This window comes from Platalea leucorodia (genome assembly GCF_965183815.1).
Source record: "Platalea leucorodia genome assembly, chromosome: W".
NCBI classification, from domain to species: Eukaryota; Metazoa; Chordata; class Aves; order Pelecaniformes; family Threskiornithidae; genus Platalea; species Platalea leucorodia.
The window spans coordinates 20,833,948-20,855,289 of NC_138859.1; the positions used below are offsets into that span (position 1 = coordinate 20,833,948).

Consider the following 21,342-nt stretch of genomic DNA (forward strand, 5'->3'; position numbering starts at 1 on the left):
TTGGTTTCTCCCTAAGACGTGCAGTCAAATGAAAAGATTTTTTTTTTTTTTCACTTTTGGGTTTGTTTTTTTTTGAGATCCACAAGTACAAATACGTTTTGAAAACGTCTTTTTGATCCTCCTCTGATGATTGAATAGCGCGGGTTTTGGGTTTTTTAATATTTATTCTAGTAAGATCCCATGATTGTCTTCACAGTGTTGCTACCATATTACCTTGTCTTTTCAAACATGACTCCATTCATTTCATGGAGCAGTTCCTTGCTAGGTTCATTACAGGGTTGTTAAATACTTTTTCCCCCTAAATTTCGGAGTCCCACGCGATCACTCTCCCACTCCCTCCAACAGGAGTGATGGTAAGGGCAGAAACAACAACAGAAAATGGAATTAATGTTCCTCATGCCTCAATAGGACTGGCTACCATGCTGTTGGGCGTATCTGGGAGCTGAGAAGACATTGATGCTACTTCACTTCCAGTAGAATTGGAACCGGGTCCTCCTTCTGAAAAATTAACCTGCCAAAAAAAAAAAAAAGAAGAAGAATTTTTACAACTGTAACAATCAAAGAAAAGTAGCAGGCAAAGGCAAAGAAGAACGCAAAAATAAATATACAGGCATGTAGCCAAATGGCCTGATACATCTCCATGGGAGGCTGTGTCACTGCTTGTTGCTTTGTTTAGTTTCCCTATTGACTTCATAGGAATCTTCTTCAGGCCTTCGGCCAAATCACCAAAAAAAAGCAGGTTTAATTTTTTTTTTAAATTTAAAATTAAATTTAAATTTTAAAACTAATTAGTTAAATAAATAAAAATAAAATAAATAAGTTAAAATAATATAATTAAAATAATAAAATAATTAAAATAATAAAATAAATAAATAAAAATTAAATTTAAATTTAAAAAGAAAAAAAGACTGAAAAATCAAGCCAATAAAACCCCAACCTTTTTAATGAGGCCTTCTTCCCTGTCTTGCAAGAGTGGCAATCTCAACAGGATGTTCTAGTCAATTATTTAAGAGTGCATGTGATTTTTGACACAAAACTGCAAGGTTACTTTTTTCCCCTTTTGTGCCCATAATAAAATAAACCTGGAAGGAGCATCCAGGAGCAGAAGGCATTTGAAACAAGCCATCCTCTTTCATTTGCGATTTGAAGCAGGTGTTATCTCTTTTTAACGAGAGTCAGTTTGATAAAAAAGGTCACACTTCTCCATTCTAATGTACCCCGTGGCTCTGGTTAGTTTAGGAGCAGCATTGGGAAAAGGCATGATTTGAAGGGTGGAGCTTTGCTAATCCAAAAGCATTTCTTTGGCACCTATTTAGCTGGTTGATCCTGTGATTAAGGCCCTTTCCAGATTAGAGAAGTGCCTTGAAAGGTCGATGAACTGTCTGTTCCATCCACAGTTCTTCATTTTAACTCTTTTCAGTTATGCCCAATATATATATCAATATCTAGCTGTCTATCTAATGATCTATCTATCTATATGTGTGTGTGTATTTGGGTTATCCATCTTCCATTCTGCCTCTTTTTTTTTTTTTTAGACCTACTACTTACAAAAACTTACTGCATCAAAGGTTTTTGAAGTCTCCTATTCTGTTAAGGCACAATAAGTAAGGAAGCGGAAGGAGATCACTTTTTCTTGTGTCTGCTTGACAGCTTGATTAAAGCAGGAAAACGGGTGGGTGCTCTAGAGGTAAGATGATGCAAACAAACAGCCCTACTGCTGTGCTACAGCTTCCCAAATGAGCACGGTGGGCCAGGGGAGGGAAGCATGCTGCAGCCTGCCACTGGGGGAAAGAAAACAAACAAACATAACAAAACAAAAAAAACAATCCTGTAAAAGAGTGTGATACTAAACTGAAAAGGTCTGAAAACATTTCTAGACATGGCTACAAACCTTCATTTTCCATCGCTTCATGTTGAAAAAAATGCCCAACAGATCAAAAAAGGGTCTATATATTAATGTTTCATCATTAAGTATTATTTTGAATCCCTGAAAAACCATACACAACGTACCTTATTATTTTAAAGATCTGGTTTTAACACACTTAGGCCAGGAAATTGAGTTAAGGTTGAACTTCTGTCCTTAATTCACCTTATTGGGCCTAAGTATTGCAGATGTTATGGTCCCATATGAGCTGCCAAATGATGTAGGCATAAGGAAGTGAGCTAAGAACAGAATTTATTCTAAAATGTCTGTTTTCTTTTGGCTTAAGGCAGTTAATTATATTGTTTGAATTTTTCACGTGAATACGTACTAACAATTCCCTTTCCGAAGCACAACATTTAATGTAAACTATATATATGTATATATTTACGTGTATATATGTATATATAGATATATTGTCGTGGTTTAACCCCAGCCAGCAACTAAGCACCACACAGCCGCTTGCTCACTCCCCCCCTGGTGGGATGGGGGAGAGAATCAGAAAGGTAAAGGGAGAAAACTCATGGGTTGAGATAAGATCAGTTTAATAATTGAAGTAAAATAAAATAGTAGTAATAGTAGTAGTAGTAGTAGTAATAATATAATATAATATAATATAATATAATATAATATAATATAATATACAAAGCAAGTGATACACTATACCACCCGCCGACTGATGCCCCAAGCAGTGATCGCTGCCCCCCAGCCAACTTCCCCAGTTTATATACTGAGCATGACATCATATGGTATGGAATAGCCCTTTGGCCAGTCTGGGTCAGCTGTCCTGGCTGTGCCCCCTCCCAGCTTCTTGTGCACCTGGCAGAGCATGGAAAGCTGAAAAGTCCTTGACTGGTGTAAACACTACTCAGCAACGACTAAAACATCATTGTGTTATCAACATTATTCTCATACTAAATCCAAAACACAGCACTATGCCAGCTACTAGGAAGAAAATTAACTCTATTCCAGCTGAAACCAGGACATATATAAAGTTATATCTAGAGGTACATGCGTAAAGCAAGGACTTCGACAATTTAATTAAACTACTCATGTTTGTGTGACAAAACAAGGACACAGACTGACATTGCAATCATATATTTAAAATCCACCCTATAGCATAAAGGGAAAATTGGCCCGAAGGGGAGAGGGGCAAATTTTAGAAACTGCTATCATAAATGTACATACAATTAAATGACATGTGAAGAATGTTTTAGCTCTCTGGATAGAGGTGCTTTCAGTTTTCAGGAGCGTGTGAGCTGAGTTAATCTCAGGCCTGGGTCAGGCCTTATCTATCTCCCACTCAACTCGGCAAGAGCTCTGCTGTGCACTAAGGTAGATTTTGCACCAAGCTCTATTAAATCAGTTCAATTTGCCGCATTTACAGAGTGCCATAATGCCCACCTTGTAACTTCAGGAAAATCCGGCTAGTCTGAATTGCTCATCTCTCTGAGGGCATCCGGCGCATTTAGGGAATCCCCCATTGCTCTGCCCCGGGTACACGCTGGTTTGCTCCGGCTGGTAACCGACACTTACTAGTTGCTGAAAAGCAGGTTGATCTATGTCACTCTGCAATGCGAAGTCACTCAGTACTTTCCAGGGCGGCTGGTAACTCTGCACCTCCACCGGGTTTGCCTGTAAACCACCGTCATGTCTCTCTGGACTAGCAGCCACCATCGGAGTTCCTGTCATCCCTTGGATATTCTGTGAACAGCCCAGCAAAAGATGTTAATGAGCTTGGTTAACTTTATTGTATATAAGCACTGAGTCAATAAACTGCTTTCTGTCTTATCTATACAGTCTCTGTAGCTTGTATTTGCTTTGTTAATCTGCTGTGAATGTTTTACTGTATTCTGTTCTAGGTCAGTCTATTTCTACCTGCTGCATTTATCACAGTGGAAGTTTACTTTCTTTCCTTTTAATCCTCGTATTTCTCTCAAAGCATACCCCCCCCAGCTTTCTTAAACACGAGCACTCTGTATCTTGGCTGTCGATGCATGGCTCGGCACAAGAAACGGTTAATCATGTTCCCTTTTTATTTTGCATCCAGGCTGGTTTTGTTCTGCGTGACCTTAACTGGATCATATATCCATTGCATGGCAAACCTGGGGTACGTCAATACCGTGCTCTTTCCCGGGGGGGAAAAAAAAAAAAAAAAAGGAAGAAAACCCCAGCCCTCCCAGTATGCCCTGTGGTGCAGACACTGTGTACAAAATAACTCCAAGCCTCGACGAATAGATTGTTCAGGTGAGTTAATAACATCGTGTTTTATTTCATTCCAACGGGGTAAAACGAAACTCCTTAAATTTCACTTAACTAGGCAGCCTTATGAATTAATAGTCATTCTCAGGTCAGTCAATATACAGAGGGAGAATAAAAGACTCTTCTTCAAGTGGACTAACAACAGCAAAAAAAAAAAAAAAAGAGCTTAAAATGGAGACAGCCAGTTTGCTATGCTGAATCCAGCGCTTTCCGCTTGTTTGCATTACATGTGCATATGCCCGCAGACAAGAACTCAATATATTTCTACACAAGAACTATATATATTTTAAATAACCTGTAAGCACGATGGTAATTCCATAAACTTTGCATTACATTTGTCTTTTTTTACAGTAAGTGCACTGACAAACACACATATACACATTGTAGTATATAAAGTGCTAAGAAAATACATCAAATTTCCCTTTTACCCATAGGTTTTACTTCTGGGTTTACTCCTGTGTAAAACCATTGAGAGAGGGTGAAAGCATCATTTTCCCTTCAAGGAGTCCTTTCCATTTGCAATATAAATATCACACAAGGCCGGGCTTATTACATCCCATAAACTCTGCAGGTCGCAATTCATGCTGCAGAGAAGTTAATCTAATCCACTGTGTATTCTTAGCCCCACAGAAAGACGTGTTCGCTTGAGCTGCCTGTATCGGCTTCTCGCTGTGGTCTGCTTTAATTGAACTGACAGCAGAACAAGCGAATAATAGTTAAGCGGTATCATTTTGTTTGTTTTAAGGGAGCTCTCACAAAATCAAAAACGTCAAACCAACCCCAGAGGCTGGCCGGGCTGAACATAGCCCAGGCACTTCTCCTTGGGAAGCACGGTCAGAGGCTGAAGCCACTTACAGTTTTGTCATTGGGTTGCTGTTGCTGAAGTTGCTTCATCATAATGCTCCTTTTTTTGTCCTTGCATCGCTTGTTTTGAAACCAAACCCTGATGACCCTCGGGCTGAGGCCAGTCATTTCCACTAGTTGCTCTTTCATGAGGGCATCAGGTCTGGGGTTGGCAGCGTAGCAGGTCCTCAAAGTGTGAAGCTGTTTTTCATTAAGGACAGTCCGGACTCGGGTAGTCTTCTCGGGCTGCTTGTGGACGTGGGGTCGCAGAGCTGGCTGTCTGGCAGAGATAGGTTCTGCTGTAAGGGAAAGGAGGAACAGGATCCCCATGAGTAGGAAGCAGGGAGTCTGCAGAGGCTATGAATCTAAGCTGGTGGGGCAGGGGGAGGCGGGGGGTGGGTGATGAACCCTCTTTCAAAGGCCATTCAAGCAGTCAGATCTATCGGAGCTCCTGCAGCCTCCCCTGCTTTATGCGCTGGTGGAGTGACAGGACTGACATTTCTGACTCCACAGATAATTAATTTGCAAAAACAAACTACCCCCCCCCCAAACCCCTTAATAACAGAAGCTTGAACCTGTATGAGACTTGACAGGGAAGGACGAATTCACTAAGGTGTGCATGCGCTAGGAAAGGAGGGGGAGGAGTTTATGTATTTATTTCCTGACAAATCACCAAAACAGATTTTTGGCCAGAAAAGTAATAAAAGAATACTTCTTAAATTAATTATAATTCGGGTCTGCTTCTTGTATTCTGAATCTAGCTCAGTTTAACCAGAGGCCAACTTGCAACAGCTCCTGGCATTTTGATGCTTCCAATCAAAGCAAAACAAGCCAAATCCGCTGCACCGTGACCGTGGAGGAAAATCCTGTGAGAGCCCTGTATCCCATATCTCGGGAGACGGAGGTCTAGCTTAGAAAGTGGAGGTGCTAGGTGAATTTATGTCAACTTTTGATGAATACTTAAAAAATATGAATGTTTCGCCAATTCTTTAAAAGAGGAGCAAGCCTAGCAACTCATGGAAACTGCCAAGAAAAGCAAAACAATGGGTAACGTCACATCAAGAGCTAAAAGTATTCGTGTGATTGTGCTATTCTTCTGTGTATTGTGTAGCTGTAGCTATCTAGATGTAATTTGATCCAGTCAAGGAAAAAATAAAAAATACTTTTTTTTGCTAAAACCCCAGCTAGCTAATATTCAAAAGTGTTCACTTTTGTATAGTCGGGTTCCGACTTCTCTGATTATAACAATAAAGCAGCAAATTCGATGAAGACAATATGAAGGCTTCAATTATTAGCAGTGTTGTACCTGCAGACACAATATGCCTTTCGGAGACATGCACAAACATTCTGTAGGGATGCATCCCACGTACAATCTCTCTAAAATTCTGCAGTGATCAGCTACAAGATTTTTTCTCCCTATATATAGATACGTCACCTGAAAGCAGAGGGAAACGAGCCCATTTAAACATAGCTGTGTTTGTAAATAACCTTTCGAGTTAGTTACTTGCACAGCAATAACGCCGGCCAACCTTGTTTTGTCCAGCCTAGTTTGCCTCAAGGAGACGTTCCTCTTCCTAAAGCTAAGCGTCTCTGAGTATCTGATGTACACGTCGAGAACTAAAAGTGTAAGTAAAGTTGTAAGGTGGTGCGACTCTGAAGTTACAATGCTGAGTTTTAAGATGAAATTCTCATCAAATCACATAAAACGTTTCAAGAAGGCAGAGTCACTTTAAAAGGCAATTACTGAAGATTAGTTTGTTGACAGTTTTAAATTATGGCCTAAGTGCTCGCCTGTAGTTATGAAGTCTATCTCTTTTCAGATCCCACTTCCTCCAGTGCTTAAAACAGCTTTTCCACATGCTCCGGAGACAGAGGGGTCTGTGCTTTGCCGCAGACCTACTCCGTGCATCAGCTCGTCCGTCTCCGGCTTAGGCTCCCGACTGCCCCGGACTCAGGGGGGGCTCCTGCACTCGGTGTCCGGTCGGAGCAGGAGGTGTGTCTGGCGGGAGGTGCAGCCCGCCGCGGCCCCCTGCGCAGGTGTCTCCGCCTCACGCATACCGCGTACGCGGGCGTTTCTCCCAACAGCCGGACCCGCGGCAGTCCCGGGCGTGGGGCGCGCCGCCGCTGCCTCTCCGTGGGCGCGCACGCTCGGGGCCGCCTTTCCGCGGGGGCGCGGAGCCCGCTGCATGCGGCAGGGCCCTCCGCCAGGCGCCGGGCCGGGCGGCGCCAAACCCCGCGGGCTTCCGCGGCGCCGGGTGCGGGCGGTACCTGCCATCTGCAGCGGCCGGGCGGGGTGCAGGGGGCTGAGGGGATCCCCGGCGCCCAGGCTGGCCCGCTTCACCACGTCGTGGTCCGCCCGGCAGAAGAGGCCGTTCTCCCGCAGTGCGAATTCATCGCCGGGGATGAGCTGGCGGCTGCAGGCCACGCAGCGGAAACACTCGATGTGGTACACCTTGGCGCGGGCGCGCATCACGAAGTCATTCTTGCTGAAGCCGATGCTGCACTTGGCGCACTTGATGCCGTATAACCTGAGCAGGGCCCAGCCCAGAAAGAAGGGAGGGAAGGAGGGAGAGCACGGGAGGGGGAAGGGGAGGACAAGGAAACGGCGGGGGGGGGGGGGGGGGGGGGGGGAGGAAGGGGGAAAAGAGAGAGGTTTTCACTCCCGCTCGTGGGCAGCCCTGTGGCCCCGCGTATACGCGCCACACGCAGTCCGCTAGTTAAACAAGCCTTGAAAATACAGAAGCCAGAAGAGGAAAGGAATAAAACGGATTCCTTTGCTGCCGGTGACCTGATCCTGGACACGCCGGTGGGCAAGGAGAGGGGGGAGGGAAGGGGCGGCGGAGGTGAAAGGAGAAACAGGGAGAGAAACAAAAAAAGACCCCCTTCCTTCCCGAGGAGATGACGACCTCTCCCTCCTGCCCTAGCGCCCGGGCTGCAGCAGACGAGGGGCCGTCCCTGCCCTCTCCCTCCCTCCGGCACGGCGGAGGGACCTGACCTAGCCTGGCCCGGAGCTAAACCGGACCGCCCGGTTGCACCGGGGAAAGGCGAGGCTGGCGAAGCTGCCATCCACTCCCCACAAACGTGCCAGCCTCACTAAATGCTGTTATTTTTGCGAGGAAACCAATCAGGACTTCTGCCGCTTAATGCGTGTCCGGGCTCCCGGCAGCTTAGCCTCTGACACACGGCAGGGGTGGCTCTGCCAGCGGCCGGGGCTCTTCCCCTTGTCCTCTCTCACCAGGTTAGTTTTATACAATATAGGCATACACACACACCCTTATATATATATACACGCTCGCATGTATAATAGTGTAACTCCCCTCCCCCGCCCCATACTAAAACGCATTTTCGGTGCTTTTGCTCTGCAGCCTGCCCGTACCTCAGCCTCACTGCTCCGTCTCCCCTCCTGCTCACGCTCCCACCTTGAGCCGGGGCTCAAGTCCTCCAGCAGGAGTGAAAGGGCTGACAGACCCATGCGGCAATAATAATGGATTTCTGGGGTTACACGCTGGAGTGGATGGCGGGTTCCTCATCTCCCGTGGAGGAGAGGGGGACAGTTCACCCATCAGTAGATGAACATGAGAAAATGCTCCAACTCGGGTGTCTAGAACTGCACGGTTTCTCTGCTTCCACCGAGTGCTCCTTAGCCAGGAGCCTTTTTACTTAGTAAAATTTACATCTTTCTGCAAATGTACGTATACACCCATACAATCCACAGAACTGTAAAAGCTGTTCTTAAAACTGAGCTAATATTCATCCCCACACATTTCCTCACCAGTACACTTCATTAGAGATAGTCATACATTAGAGATGTATACCTGTGGGTACAGATGTTTATTTACACACATCTTTAGCTGCTATGTATGGACGTGTACTCATCCTATATTCAGAGCTACATATTTCCGAATTATAACGTTTTGAGAAGAAAAAAAAACCAAACAAACAGCTAACCGGCAAAAGAACAGCGCGATTGCAAAGTGTATGCATTAACAGGTACAAAAGTTGGGGGGGTTGCCCACATGTCTGACAATTATAGATTGGTTCACGATCTAATTCAAAGTCGACTTGCACATAATGTACATCTTACTTTTAAAATTGTAGCAAATGAAATGTATTGCGTATTAACTTAAAAGAGCTCAATTTTTTTTGTTTGTTTAAATTTCACCCGCTGAGTTCTTGCAGAAGGTAAGTGAACGCATCTCAGTCCCAAACGTTTTCCTTTCATTTGAAATTAGTGAAAGGACGAAACTGTACTGTTTTCCGCCATAGTAAAACTTTGAGAATAATCTAACAACATGGCTTGAAGGAATGGTCTGCTTATGAACTGTGCACTGGAGAAGGAAAGACTCAAGTGCTTTATTTCAATTCAGAATTACAAAGAAACTAGAAAAGATATCTTAGGTGGCTAGGTAGGTACTTGCTCCCAAAACTTTCTGTAAAAAAATACCGTCCATACCTCAGTGTCATGCAAAGTTCTGGTTTGGCAAACCCAGTAGACGACACTGAAACGGATCATCATGACCCAGGAGCACAAATAATAAACACACTCGAAATTCCTGCTTTGGTTTCTCTTTAGTGTCAGGGTCGGCAACTCTCACATTTTATCAGTTACCAGATTTTAATGTGAGGAAGTAAGCTGTTCCATTATCTACATATACCCAATTGTTCGCGAACAGATGATGGGCAATTTGATCTGCTCTAATTCATCAGTATAGATAAGAAAGGACAGTCAGATATCACCAAAGGGGTTAATATTTAAAAAGATTAAATGTCAGTTATTTTAGCGAAGAAACATTTCGGTCTAGGTTTTAACCTTCCCACAAAACGATCCTTCATTCTGAAGGAAACTTCAGTTTTGATTTTGTTTTTCTTTTGCTTTTTGTTTGTTTGTTTTTGATAGGCCTAGTTTAAATAGTTTTTTTCTTTTTTGCTCGTGTATTTATTTTTACGGCATACATGCTTGAAGTGCCTTTCTTATGAATGCCATTATGCCTTGCAAAAACAGAGATGCATTTCTCAGGTTGTGTTAAAAAGCGATCAGTTCCGTGTTGCTTATAATATTTACACTACTGAAAATATTCTCCATCACCTACGATTTCCCACTTTGTTAGAATCACAGGATGCATTGCCAAAGTCCTCAGGAGGGTCCCATACAGTCGCTAGCCGTTTCCGAATGTGGTTTTGTTTATACAGAGATTTGTATTTGAATTTGTGGAATAAAAAACTTGACGACTCGAACTTTTTTTCCTCGCCTGTCTATCTATAGGGAAATCACTTAAAAATATACCAATTGTCTTTTCATCCTCTTTCTCACAATTGTTCCTCTTACTGCCTCTGTCAGATTTATAAAGTTTTTTTAAAAAAATCTCACCGAAGAATTAAACAACGTAAATGGCGTACCTGATATAATCTCTTTTACAGTAGGTTTTGCCATCCCTAACAAAGCACGTACAGGTCTCGTCCAAATACTGATTACACTCTGCACACTTCAAACACGCCGCATGCCATTCCAAATCCGGAGAAACCCTCAGAATATACTGATCGTGAATTTGATTGCCGCAACCAACACATAGGGATATCAGGCGTTTTTCTGAAATGAAAATAAATACATGATTGACTAACCGTTTACTCTCCTACAGAGATAAACACACTTTTAGTGTTGTTCCCTTATAGGGCGTACTCTGGGAGTGTTGTTGCTTTTTGGTGTTTTTTTTTTTTAAAGAGTATTACACTTTTGAATGGCAATTGAAGTGTGCTATCGTTTAGAAAGGAGGTGGAACATATGTTAAAATGCAGATGTGAACAGTCTTTGGGGTGAAAGTCCTCATTTCGCAAGCCTTGCACAGAATCAAAACTCCGAACTCCCTTGTGGGTTTATTTTTATTTTATTGTTTGCTTGTTTAGATTCCTTTCCTTACGGGGAGAGCACCTATATGTTTGATTTCATTTTTTTTAAGAGGCTCTGATTGGAAACGTCGAACGCATGGCTAGGTGCGCTTCCCATTCAGCCCTTCGCCATAGAAGAGGGGACTGGAGGTTGCTAGCAAGAACAAGCATCATTAGGGTTGTCACTTGCTCTCTTTTGCAAGTCTAATGCTAATTCCCCTAGACGGACTAGGTGCTGGATAGTTAGCCTCACCGCAGTCTAGCACGAAGAGAATTTAAGGCTCCGTGGTTGGAGATCCCATTAAAATCCTGCCTGCTTCCCAAACTTTAAAGGAGAGCAGGACCCCAGGCTATTAACATGCAAGGCTACGAGGTTAAAACACAGCAAGCATGCAGGCACGGCAACAAAGGCACCTTCTCTACCATTCAAATGAATTTCAGCTCTTTAGCAGTTCGCCTGCCTGAGACGATTACAATAGACAGCACATTTATTCCAACAACGGTAAAAATTCCGCCTTACTTTTTGATGGGTCTCCCATGTCTCCCATATCTGTAAGAGTGTAATGTCCACAGTGAAATGATGTACGGTTTCGTTTTAAGACCCGAAAGTAGTTTTGAGAGCTGTCACTAATAAAAAAAAAAAAAAAAAAAAAAGGTAGAAGTAGTAATAACAAAAGAAAAAAAAAAGACTCAAAAAAAAAAGCAAACCAAAACACTACCGGCGTGGGAGTTACTGTCAGGGCTGCGGAGAGAGAATGGTGCGAGGGTGCGCGGCGGGGTCCGGGTGCGCGGGAACGGAACGGCACGGCACGGCACGGCACGGCACGGCACGGCACGGCACGGCACGGCCAGACTAAGTGCTGACATCTCGGGCACTCGCCTCGCCCTTATCTCTTACTCAAACTTCTCTGCTCCAACTCGGCCCGCTCGCCATTGGCCTGACGTCATGCGCGGGGACGTCACGCCTGCGCGGTGCCCATTGGCTGCGGGCAGCACGGCGCAGCTGTTCTGATTATCATATTTCAGCGTCAAGCAGTGCAGCGGATCCGGCTCGGGCTTTCGGAGGCAACTTTTCCTCGCTCCTTAGCTGTATTTCCCTTTATACTTTTTTCTTGTCTCTCTCCTCCATCCCCGCCACTTATCTCCCGTCACACCTTTCGTTTTCCTTCCCAGCCTACTCGGGCTCGCCGTGCCATATTTACAATTTCCATATTTTTTGGGGGGGTGGGGGGTTAATTCAGCTATTTCCTTTCCGAGCGTTTATCTTTCCTAGGCGGGAGCCACTGCTCCGGTTTGCCCAGGTGAAACTGCCCTGAGCAGGGAGGCCCCAGCCACGCGATAGGACTGTTTATGTTTTTCCTCCAGCCTCCTTCTCTCTTAAAATCGTGGATAAAAGCTTCATGTATTTCTGTTAAACACAGGATCGAAGAAGGTATAAATATTTATCTTAAATTGTCTCTCAACACTCCATTCTATTTATGTTTTCCAATTCCTTTTAGATCCTTTTCCTTTCCTTCTTTCTTTTTTTTTTCCCCATCTGTAAATAGAAATGCATCCTGTGTTTAGACGGTTTCATAGGTTTGCCGGGAATGGAGATTCGCGGAGAAAAGTGAAGAACTTCTGCCTTTCCCCGTGGAGAATCCCTTAAAATTCTTATTAAAAAAAAAAAAAAAAAAAGAGAGAGGAAGAAGACGACGCGAACTCCGCCGTTTGCGCGGCTCTGCAGCGCTGGTCCCCGGAGGCGATGTGGGAAGCCCAGACCTGAGAGCCGCGGCCGGGCGCGGTGCGGTGCGATGCCCGCGCCCCTAGCTGCGCATCGGCGCACGGCGCCCCGTAGCCTGCCCCTTTCAAAGGGCAGGCTCCGCTTAGGCTACACGGTGGATTTCCTTTAGTCTGTGCGCGAAACTGTACCCGCTCCCGAGCGTGTCCGCCCCAACCCCTTCTGAATCCCCCCCCCCCCAATCTTAAACGTCCCCTTTGAGTTTGTTTAAATCCCATTTTTGTGTTCTGTTCCATGTGGGCTGTTACACCGCCCTCATCAACGTAGTGTATAAGTGCCCTCCAATCACTACTCATCAGGAAAATATATTTTTTTTTCAAAGTCCTATTTTTTTAAAAAGGCAACTGACGAGACTAGAGTTTGAGTGAAAGAGAAGCAAAGCCATATTCACGCGCAATATCTTCCCGCGGGGAAATCTGGTTGCAATAAAACAGCCAATAAAAAGTTCTGAAACTTGCATTTGCTGATGAGACAGCTACTAAACAACAGACCTCCTCGGAGTCCTAACTTAGTTTGCAAGTTGTTTTCCTTTGCAAAGCTGAGGAAGCAAACACACTCTCCAGTTTTATTTCCAACAAGAAGTGGGTCCCAACGTTGCCACTTGTAGAGAGAACTAAGCTGTCTTGAAATGATCTCAGGATAGTGTCAGGAGGTAAAGATATGGTTGTAAACACACACACAGTTACTTTATATATTCGACGTTTAAATAAACAGTGGGAAATGCAACTCTACTAGGTGATCACTTCTACATCCAAGAAACTGGCAATAAACATATATGTAGGTGTGTTTATGTATATGCATATATATATGAGACTGTGTTTATATATACTTTATAATCCTGTGTTTTAGCTGAGTAAACCAAAAAGCAATTATCAGGAATTACTGCTGATGCTGGCAGCTTCGGACAGCCTGGCACGTATTTGGGGCAAACCTTTAGTAATGGGCAATTTCACTTAAATCGACTCGGACTGCGATGTCGCCCCTGTGCCGCTCGCCCGAGCTAGGGGTGCACCGCCGTGCCTCCCCCCTCCCGTGCCCCCGCGGCCCGCAGCGGCCAGGCGCTCACTCCGCAGCCCCCGCGGTTCGGCACGGCCGCCTCCTCCGCAGGATCGCGGTGCGCGCCTCGTCGCCCGCGGAAGGCGCGTTGCTGTGCTTGGCGTGAGCAGAGGCGGCACTCATCGTGGCGGGGGATCGGAAGCGCGCAGCCCTCCGCGCGGGACCGTCCCCTGTCCGGTCGCCCCTTCCCCAGCAGACCTCTCCCCGAGCCAGGGCGCGGAGGCTGCGCGCGGGCGGCGCGGCGACCTCTGCTGGCCGAGGGGCGATCGGCCGCGGCCCCGCGCGGTGGGCGCGTTTCTGACCTTTTGTGCCTTTCCGCCTGGTACTCTGCAAATATCACACTCCCACCCCCTCCGCACTGGGCATGCCGAGACCCCCTCCCCCCCGCTCCCCCGGATGACCTCGTGGGCTGCGAGCTGGCAAAAGATCCGAGCGTAGGTAATTAAAAAAAAAAAAGAGTCATCCCAATGACTGAGAAAAAAATCCGCGGATTTTATGAGAGACTGAAACAGGGAAAGTGTTTTTCCGTACTCCGTCCTATGCATTTTTGTCCATGGATGTTTGTATTTCTTTTAAAAATTTGTCCCGATTAAAATACGCCCTCTCCCAGCTCTGAAATAACGCATCTTATTTTCCACCGTTACGCCTTTGAAAATAATTCAGTCTGGTTTTAATTCTATTAACCCCCACCCCCTAACTTTGGGGGTTTTTAGCTACTACTTCTGGGAGAGGTGATTGCATTTTAAGCTTGATCTTTGCAAATGATTTGCAATAAGCGAGAAACCTGTCTCCGCCCCAGCAAACCAGGATTGGGAAGAAAAGGAGGGCTTTGATCAAGGTTTTTCCCCCCCCTCCTGTGCTACTGATGTATTCGATTCGCGTTCCCAGGAAGGCGAAGCTCTATATTTAGCCAGCATCAGAATCGGGTTTAAGGGAGTGGAATAATGAGTGGAACTGCCAGTTTCAATGAATAAGGTATTTAGAGAAAAACCCTGCTGAAGGATTTCTCTTTTATGATATCAATATACACGTGAATGGGAAGACATAAACCGGGATTTGTACGTATTTGAGACACTTCCGAAAATATATCTTAATTTTATTTTTTTTCCTTGCTTTTTTCCCTTTTCTTATTTATTTACTTTTGGGGAGGGGACTGGGGGAGCCTGCTAAAAGTCGGTGGCTCTACACAGTAATCAATAGCTTTCACCACGTTGAGGGGCTCAAATGAGATTATATGCATTCGAGAGAAGGAAAAAAAACCCACCCAAACCAAACCCCAAACCGTCAGCGGCGATTAACCCTTTCTGACCCATAAAGAACAGCTATAAATTCGGTCCTGAGTTTGTTTAGTGGCGAAAACTAGGACGGTTCCACAGGGGGGAAAAAAGGGAGGAAAAAAAAAAACCCAAAAAAACAAAACAGCTTTGGGAAATGAATAAAGAAGTAGTGCTGGTTTCGGAAGGGAGGCAGCATTAGGGGCTGAGTGAGATGCCCTTGCCGACGAGGGCTGGGGCAGTAGCAGGCTGCGGCGGCCGAGTCCCGGGTGCGAACGGGGCAGCATGGGGCTCCCCACACCGCCCCGCTGGGACCCGTCGCGGTCATCGTCCCGGGGCTCAGACCCTGGGACCTGGCCTCAGGAGTCAGCGAGGTCCGCGTACACTGAGAGACTCTGATTCTTCGGGAGGGCTATTTTTGTCCCACTACATCGCGGTGGCTCAGCGTAGCCTCACCACTCGGGCACACAGAAAGGCTCCTTCAGTCAGCTCCAGTTTAAAACGTTTCTTGAGGCGCTTTGGGCCAGAAAGATGCTTTGCAAGAAGAGTCTGGGTTTGGGCTCCCAGAGGTTCAGATTTCCCCTCTCTGCCTTGCGGGATGCGGCGAGGACACCAGGGCTGAGCCCGTGCAATGCGCCGAGAGGGGAAAGGGGTTTCGCACAACGCTGAAACTGGAAACAACGCAGCGGGGAAATCAATCACGAAATGTATTAGCTGCTCCGGGGTGTAGGCTTTGACTCATCTAGAGGTGTGCGATTTTTAATCTTCAAGTTTTAGCTACTGCATGTGAGGGAGAAGTGTACCATAACAGCACTAAATCTCTCAAAACACAAGAAAACCTGTTAGTGGGCTTCTGCGCGCCCAGGAAACCTTCGTGACTTTAATAATACAATTTGGCTTATTAAATCGTGTTACCGCTTAAAAAATGCCCTCCTTTCCCTCCTAGAGCGTTCTTCGAGTGCACTAACTCTGTCACAGGATTGGCTAGCGGCACCGGCCCCGCTTTAATCCGGTGAGAAATGGGCACACTGTAACGGGGAGTACAGGCAGGGGAGCAAGGTCTTTGGCAGTTGGGGGAAAATAACCTCCCAAAGATTTTGGGGGGAGGAAAATCCTCAAAAGATGTTAAGAAGATGGCAGAGCCCGGGTCGGGCCGAGCGGTCCGGAACAGCCCAATTTCTCCTCAGCCAAGTGCCGCCTGGCTTCAGCACCGGCAGACGCGCCCGAACACGGGGAGCGAGGCGGTTCGGGGATATTTATTGCTTTAAACTTTCCCCTTTAATACCTTCCCCGTGTCAGGAAGTGTTCGAGGACAGGAAATACGGCGGCGATTTTGAACAGAAATCTCTAGGTAGCGAGGGAGTTTAAGGCCCGCTTTTCAGTCCCGGCTCTGGCGGGGGTCCCGCCGGGGTGATCGGGCCCTTTCGTTCTCCCCGGCGGGCCGTGGGGGGAGGCAGCGAGCCAAGCCCGGCCCCGCGCCGGCCCCAAAGGGCGCCCGGCCCACATCGGGGTGACAAACTGTCGGGAGAGGGGGGATGCGGAGTAGCGGGAAAACTCTGTCCCCCACGAGTCTGTCTTGCCAGGAGCGTGCGTAGGGGACAGCCCCGTCCTCTCTTCCCCGTAAACATGCTCGTTCCCACTGGAAATTTGCCTCGCCAAAATAACCTCAAGCAGCGTCCTGGCTCAGTGCTGCTACAACAATAGTCGCTTCTTCAAGTCCCAGGAAAACAGCCCAGACCCCCAGTTCTGGAGTGTGGCTTTGGAAAGAAAAAAAAAAAACAAAACCCAAGCACCTAAATAATTAATAACATCATCATCATCAACACCAATAACAACAGCACGAGCAGCAGCCGAGGCGGGCGTGGGGGGCCGGTGCTGTCGGGGCCCGCGGTCGCTGAGGAAGGCTGCGGGACGGGAGAGGTCTGCCCGCTCCTTGTCCATCTCGTCCCGGCCGGAGGGCACAGGGGTATCCCTGCAGGCGCGGTCTGTCGGGAGCCGCGGCTCCTCGCTGCGCGGCAGAGAGCGGGCGGCTCCGCGCCGCTCCTCAGCCGGTGAGTCGGCGCTTCTCGCTCCGCACGGCTCCGCGGGGGCGCCCGGCTGCGCGGACCGCCCGCCCCGGGGCCAAGGCGAGGAGCCAAAGGCGGCGGGGAGAGCTGCAAACTCTCTCGGTGCAAGCGGCGCCAGCTGCCACACAAGGGGCTCTTCCTGGCTAAGCGAAGGCGCCTTCTTTCACAGGCAGTTAAGCATTCATTATTGCCACCCTCGTCCCTACCCCTGCTCACAGCGACGTCTTTAATGTCTTACCAACTTTGAATATTGCTGTGCGGAAGGCACTGACCGGTTTTCCTTTCGAGAGGCTCTCTCCTCCCCCGCGCCTTACTGACCTTCGCAACATGGTTTCAAGCGGTGGAAAAAAACCAGCAGCAGCAGCAGCAAAGGGGGAATGACACTAAATAAATGAAGGAATATAGCAACTAGAAGAAACTAAGTTGAACGAATGGTAGTGGATTACTCGTCTGAAGGGCGGTGATTTGCTTTAGACCTAGAAGAGGATATATCACCCGTCTTTGGTTCAGCCGTTATAAGGCATATTTATTGCTTCCCAAAAGAGCACAATAAAATTGACAGCCACAACCTGGAAAAAAAAAGTATTATCTTATCAATATTTTTGTATGGTTTTTAAAAACAAACACACAGTTATCTGTATGGAGGTTAGACAGGTCGAGTTAATTAGCTGAAGAGAGTATATATGTGTAAACACAAAATGATGCCCCGTTAAATTACCTATTATTGCTTAGATTTTAAAAACAAATCTTGCAAAATTAATGATCAGAGAAGCAGTAGGGAGACCCAAAAAGGAGATGAAGTCTGAACAGGGAACAGTTAGAACTTGTTTACCTCAGTGTACATAAATACTGCAAGTTCGGTGTGCTCACATGTATATCCCTGTAGATCCAGCAATGTACACAGTTTATTATACTTGTTCTGAGGAGATGTTGCCTCACTGCAACAGGAAAAAAAATTAAAAAAACCCAACCCAAACAAAAAAAGCCCTTAACAACATTTGCATAATATCAACCCTGCAAGTTTCAAAACTGCAGACACAAACTTGTTAAAGTGGCTACATACAAAATAGGAGAATTCTGAGTGGAAGTAGTGCAATCAGCATGTTCTGAATCTGAATTCTCTCAGTGCCAGGAGGCACACAAGGCGCGAACATCGTTCTTCCACTTCGATCGGTCTGCGGCTGCGTGCTCTGGAGTCCCAAGGGCCACAGCGCAGTCTTCTGTTGTTTTTTTCCTCAAGACATGACCGATCCAGTTCCATCTCCTCCTCCTCACTTCATTACTGATTTTCTCCATCTCCGAGTTGATGCTCGTCGTTTCTGCAACTTTTTTTTTTTTTTTTTTTTCCGGGAGGAGGTAGTTGGCCTCCTGCCCAACCCCCATGACTTGGAGGGCCAGTGGTTTTTCTGTCAGGGTGGCCTTCCCTTAGGCTGCGTTGGTTCGTGGCACCTTCTTCAATTTTATCCGGTGCACCCTCCAGAGAGGGATCCCCTATCCACCACCCAGGGGACGCGCCTTCTAGCCGTGCAGCCCCAGCCGAAGGAATCAGCATGTTAGAGGGATGAATTAAAGATGGACCATGACCTTTTGTACAATCATTTCTCATGTATGAAAGCAAAGAAAAAGGGGTGTGTGTATTATATACTGTCCACTGTTCAGTGGTCTCTGTTTTGAACAGGGGCAAATAAAAGCCATCAATAAATCATAAATCTTACATTAAGAACAAGCACGCACAACATAGTCATGGCTTAGCATTTTTTTTTCCTGCTAGTGGGACATGTGCCATCCATTACCTATGAAGATGAAAGGTATATCATACAATACAGTGGTATTGGGTTATATATGTATATAGATAGAAAGAGAATCAGAGTATTAATGCAATAGATACCACCAATACATGTGTTACACATTTGTAACATTCATCTGGAGCGTATAATCATTATTAAAGCTATTTGTGATTTCCTTTGTATTGCTCAGAATGCCCCAGCTCATGAAAAGAAACGTATTGTGAGTAAGTGTAGCAAGAGCTTAAGCTGCCTGTCATCGTTTGTTCTCTTTCTCTACAGGATATGTATTTCTGCCTGTATGGTTATTTGCATCCACACATTGTGACTTTTCCAACTCTGTTGCACACAGCTTCTGTTTTCATGTATAAACAAACATGTACAGTGTGAACTCAGCATCTGAAGACCCTGCAAGTACAGTGTATACTTTAACAGTTTCACTGCCAAATATATGTTTTGCAGATCAGGAATTTTTAGATGGTATCAACTTCCTAACTGTACATATAATGTATCTGAACTGCAGATCAGAGGAAATTTGATGTCTTTATGGCGATTTTCCGGTTTTCCTGTAGATTGTCTGCTGTGCACTAGTCCACTTGATTTCATGAAAGGTTGGAAAGAAAATAAAATCTCTTTGGAAGAGGCAGGCCAGTAAATGCGTTCTAGCCCCAGGACTGTACTTGATGACACGTACTCTGGGCAGCACTGCAAGTGCAATCAGTAAAGAGGCCATGTCATTCCCACTGTTGTCAAGAGCGCCAAAATGAATGGGGGGCCTTGGAAAGAGGCTAGATATGATCTAATCTGAAGACCATATGCATTTGTGCCATGTGGTTGGACAAAATGTATGTGTGAGGGGTGACTACAGTAAAGAGAATGAGGGCTAGGGAAAAGATAAAAAAGGATGAACGTGGTGGCAGGGGTAGGAGAAGCATAAGCAAAAATGTATGGAGGAATAAATAGAACCACAGAGGGGTGGAGGTGAGAGAAAAGTTTAAGAAATTGAATGCAGTGCCATAGGGAACTGAGAAAATAAGGAAGAAGGAGAGAAACTGATGGTGAAAAGAATATAAAAGAAGGAATGAGGAATGAGAAGAGGGAAGATGGAGACAGAGCAGGAAAATAAAGAGAGCTGCAGGATATTGGAGATGGTGTGTGTGTTTGTGTTTGATGCTGAGGATGTGACAAATCAGATGCTGCCACTGATGACGATGATTTGGCACTCAACTGCAAAAGTTTTCCAGTCTCTCTCACAAAAATATTTTTCTGTATGGGCTACAACCAATCTTAATATATTTGACAAAACATGAGTATGTTTATGCTCATTGTAACATTGTAATTGTTTAATTATTTACCATTCTCGGGTTTGCATAGCATTTCTTTCTCCTAAAAAATAAAATGTTTTCTGTTTGTTTGGTTTGTTTTTTAAGAAAGCATTGCTCTTTCAAAAGAAAGTACCCCCCCCCGCCAAACCTTCCTCCCCAAAAATCTCCCTTTCTGTAACTCCTGTAGGTCAAAGAGGACCCCTGCTCCGCATATGTGCAGAAACTAGCAGACCTATAAAAACTTGATGTGAGTCAGCACTGCTCCATAAAAGGTCAACTACAGCTGAATCAAGCTACTTTTAAAAGGCATCTACCACAGAGAAGAAATATGAGACAGATAGATAGAAACAGTATAAAAAAGGATAGGTATTAATCAGAGCAAAAGAAAGAAGGCAAAGAACAGAAAGTTCTGCCAAGCCTTAATACTTTTCTACTAATATGTTCAACAATGCCCATATACCCTACAGAGGCTGACTGGCTAAGGTCAAGTTGATCTTAGCTATGCAAAAGGAAGCGGCTGTCAACTGTGGCACATGGCAGATGGAGAATTCTTATCATTTTTTTTAAAACCTGAAATTACTTTTTTTTTTTTAATTTAGAAATTGATTTGCTGTGCGACATTAGAAGCCCTAATACTGGCACCACATGTTGCAATGAACAATCTTCTACCTCTGTGTGACAAGATAAGAATGTTTTTATGATGTGTGTATATTTTGCCATACTTGGATTTTCAAAGATAATTGGGGTCAGCCTTATTTATTTCAGGCCTCCTTCCTCTTTATCTAGACTGCACTATAAATATTATTCTGTTGATACTGAAAGTATTGGGTTTGACAACATTTGCTTAGATGGTAGAAAGGAAAAAAAACAGCTTTATTGCAGGAATTATGACAGGAGGTCAGAACAGATGAGCAGAATAGTCCTTCCTCTCCCTCAAATCTCTGTTAGATAGTTGGCAGTGTCTCTTGTTGGAGCTTCACCAACATCAACAGTTATAGCACCCATGACTCAAAAGTTGAGCAAATGGCTAACATGTTAAGACAAAAATAAGGTATGCCAGATGCATGAAGCACCTGTTTAGAAGCACCACTGAAAATGATTTTAGAATATACTTTGTAACAAGGGTATAATTATTGGCTTTAATGATA

At 45.4% G+C, this 21,342-nt stretch overlaps 1 protein-coding gene across 1 annotated transcript; it reads right to left on the reverse strand.

The window, feature by feature from the left end:
- Window positions 1-394: 394 nt before the first annotated feature.
- Window positions 395-11,457, reverse strand: LOC309601625 (insulin gene enhancer protein ISL-1-like; the record flags this gene model as incomplete). Its single annotated transcript, XM_082334767.1, has 6 exons — window positions 395-511; window positions 3,458-3,625; window positions 5,039-5,325; window positions 7,295-7,554; window positions 10,424-10,613; window positions 11,430-11,457. 6 exons carry the CDS (start codon window positions 11,455-11,457, stop codon window positions 395-397), a joined length of 1,050 nt encoding a protein of 349 aa, XP_082190893.1.
- Window positions 11,458-21,342: the final 9,885 nt, after the last annotated feature.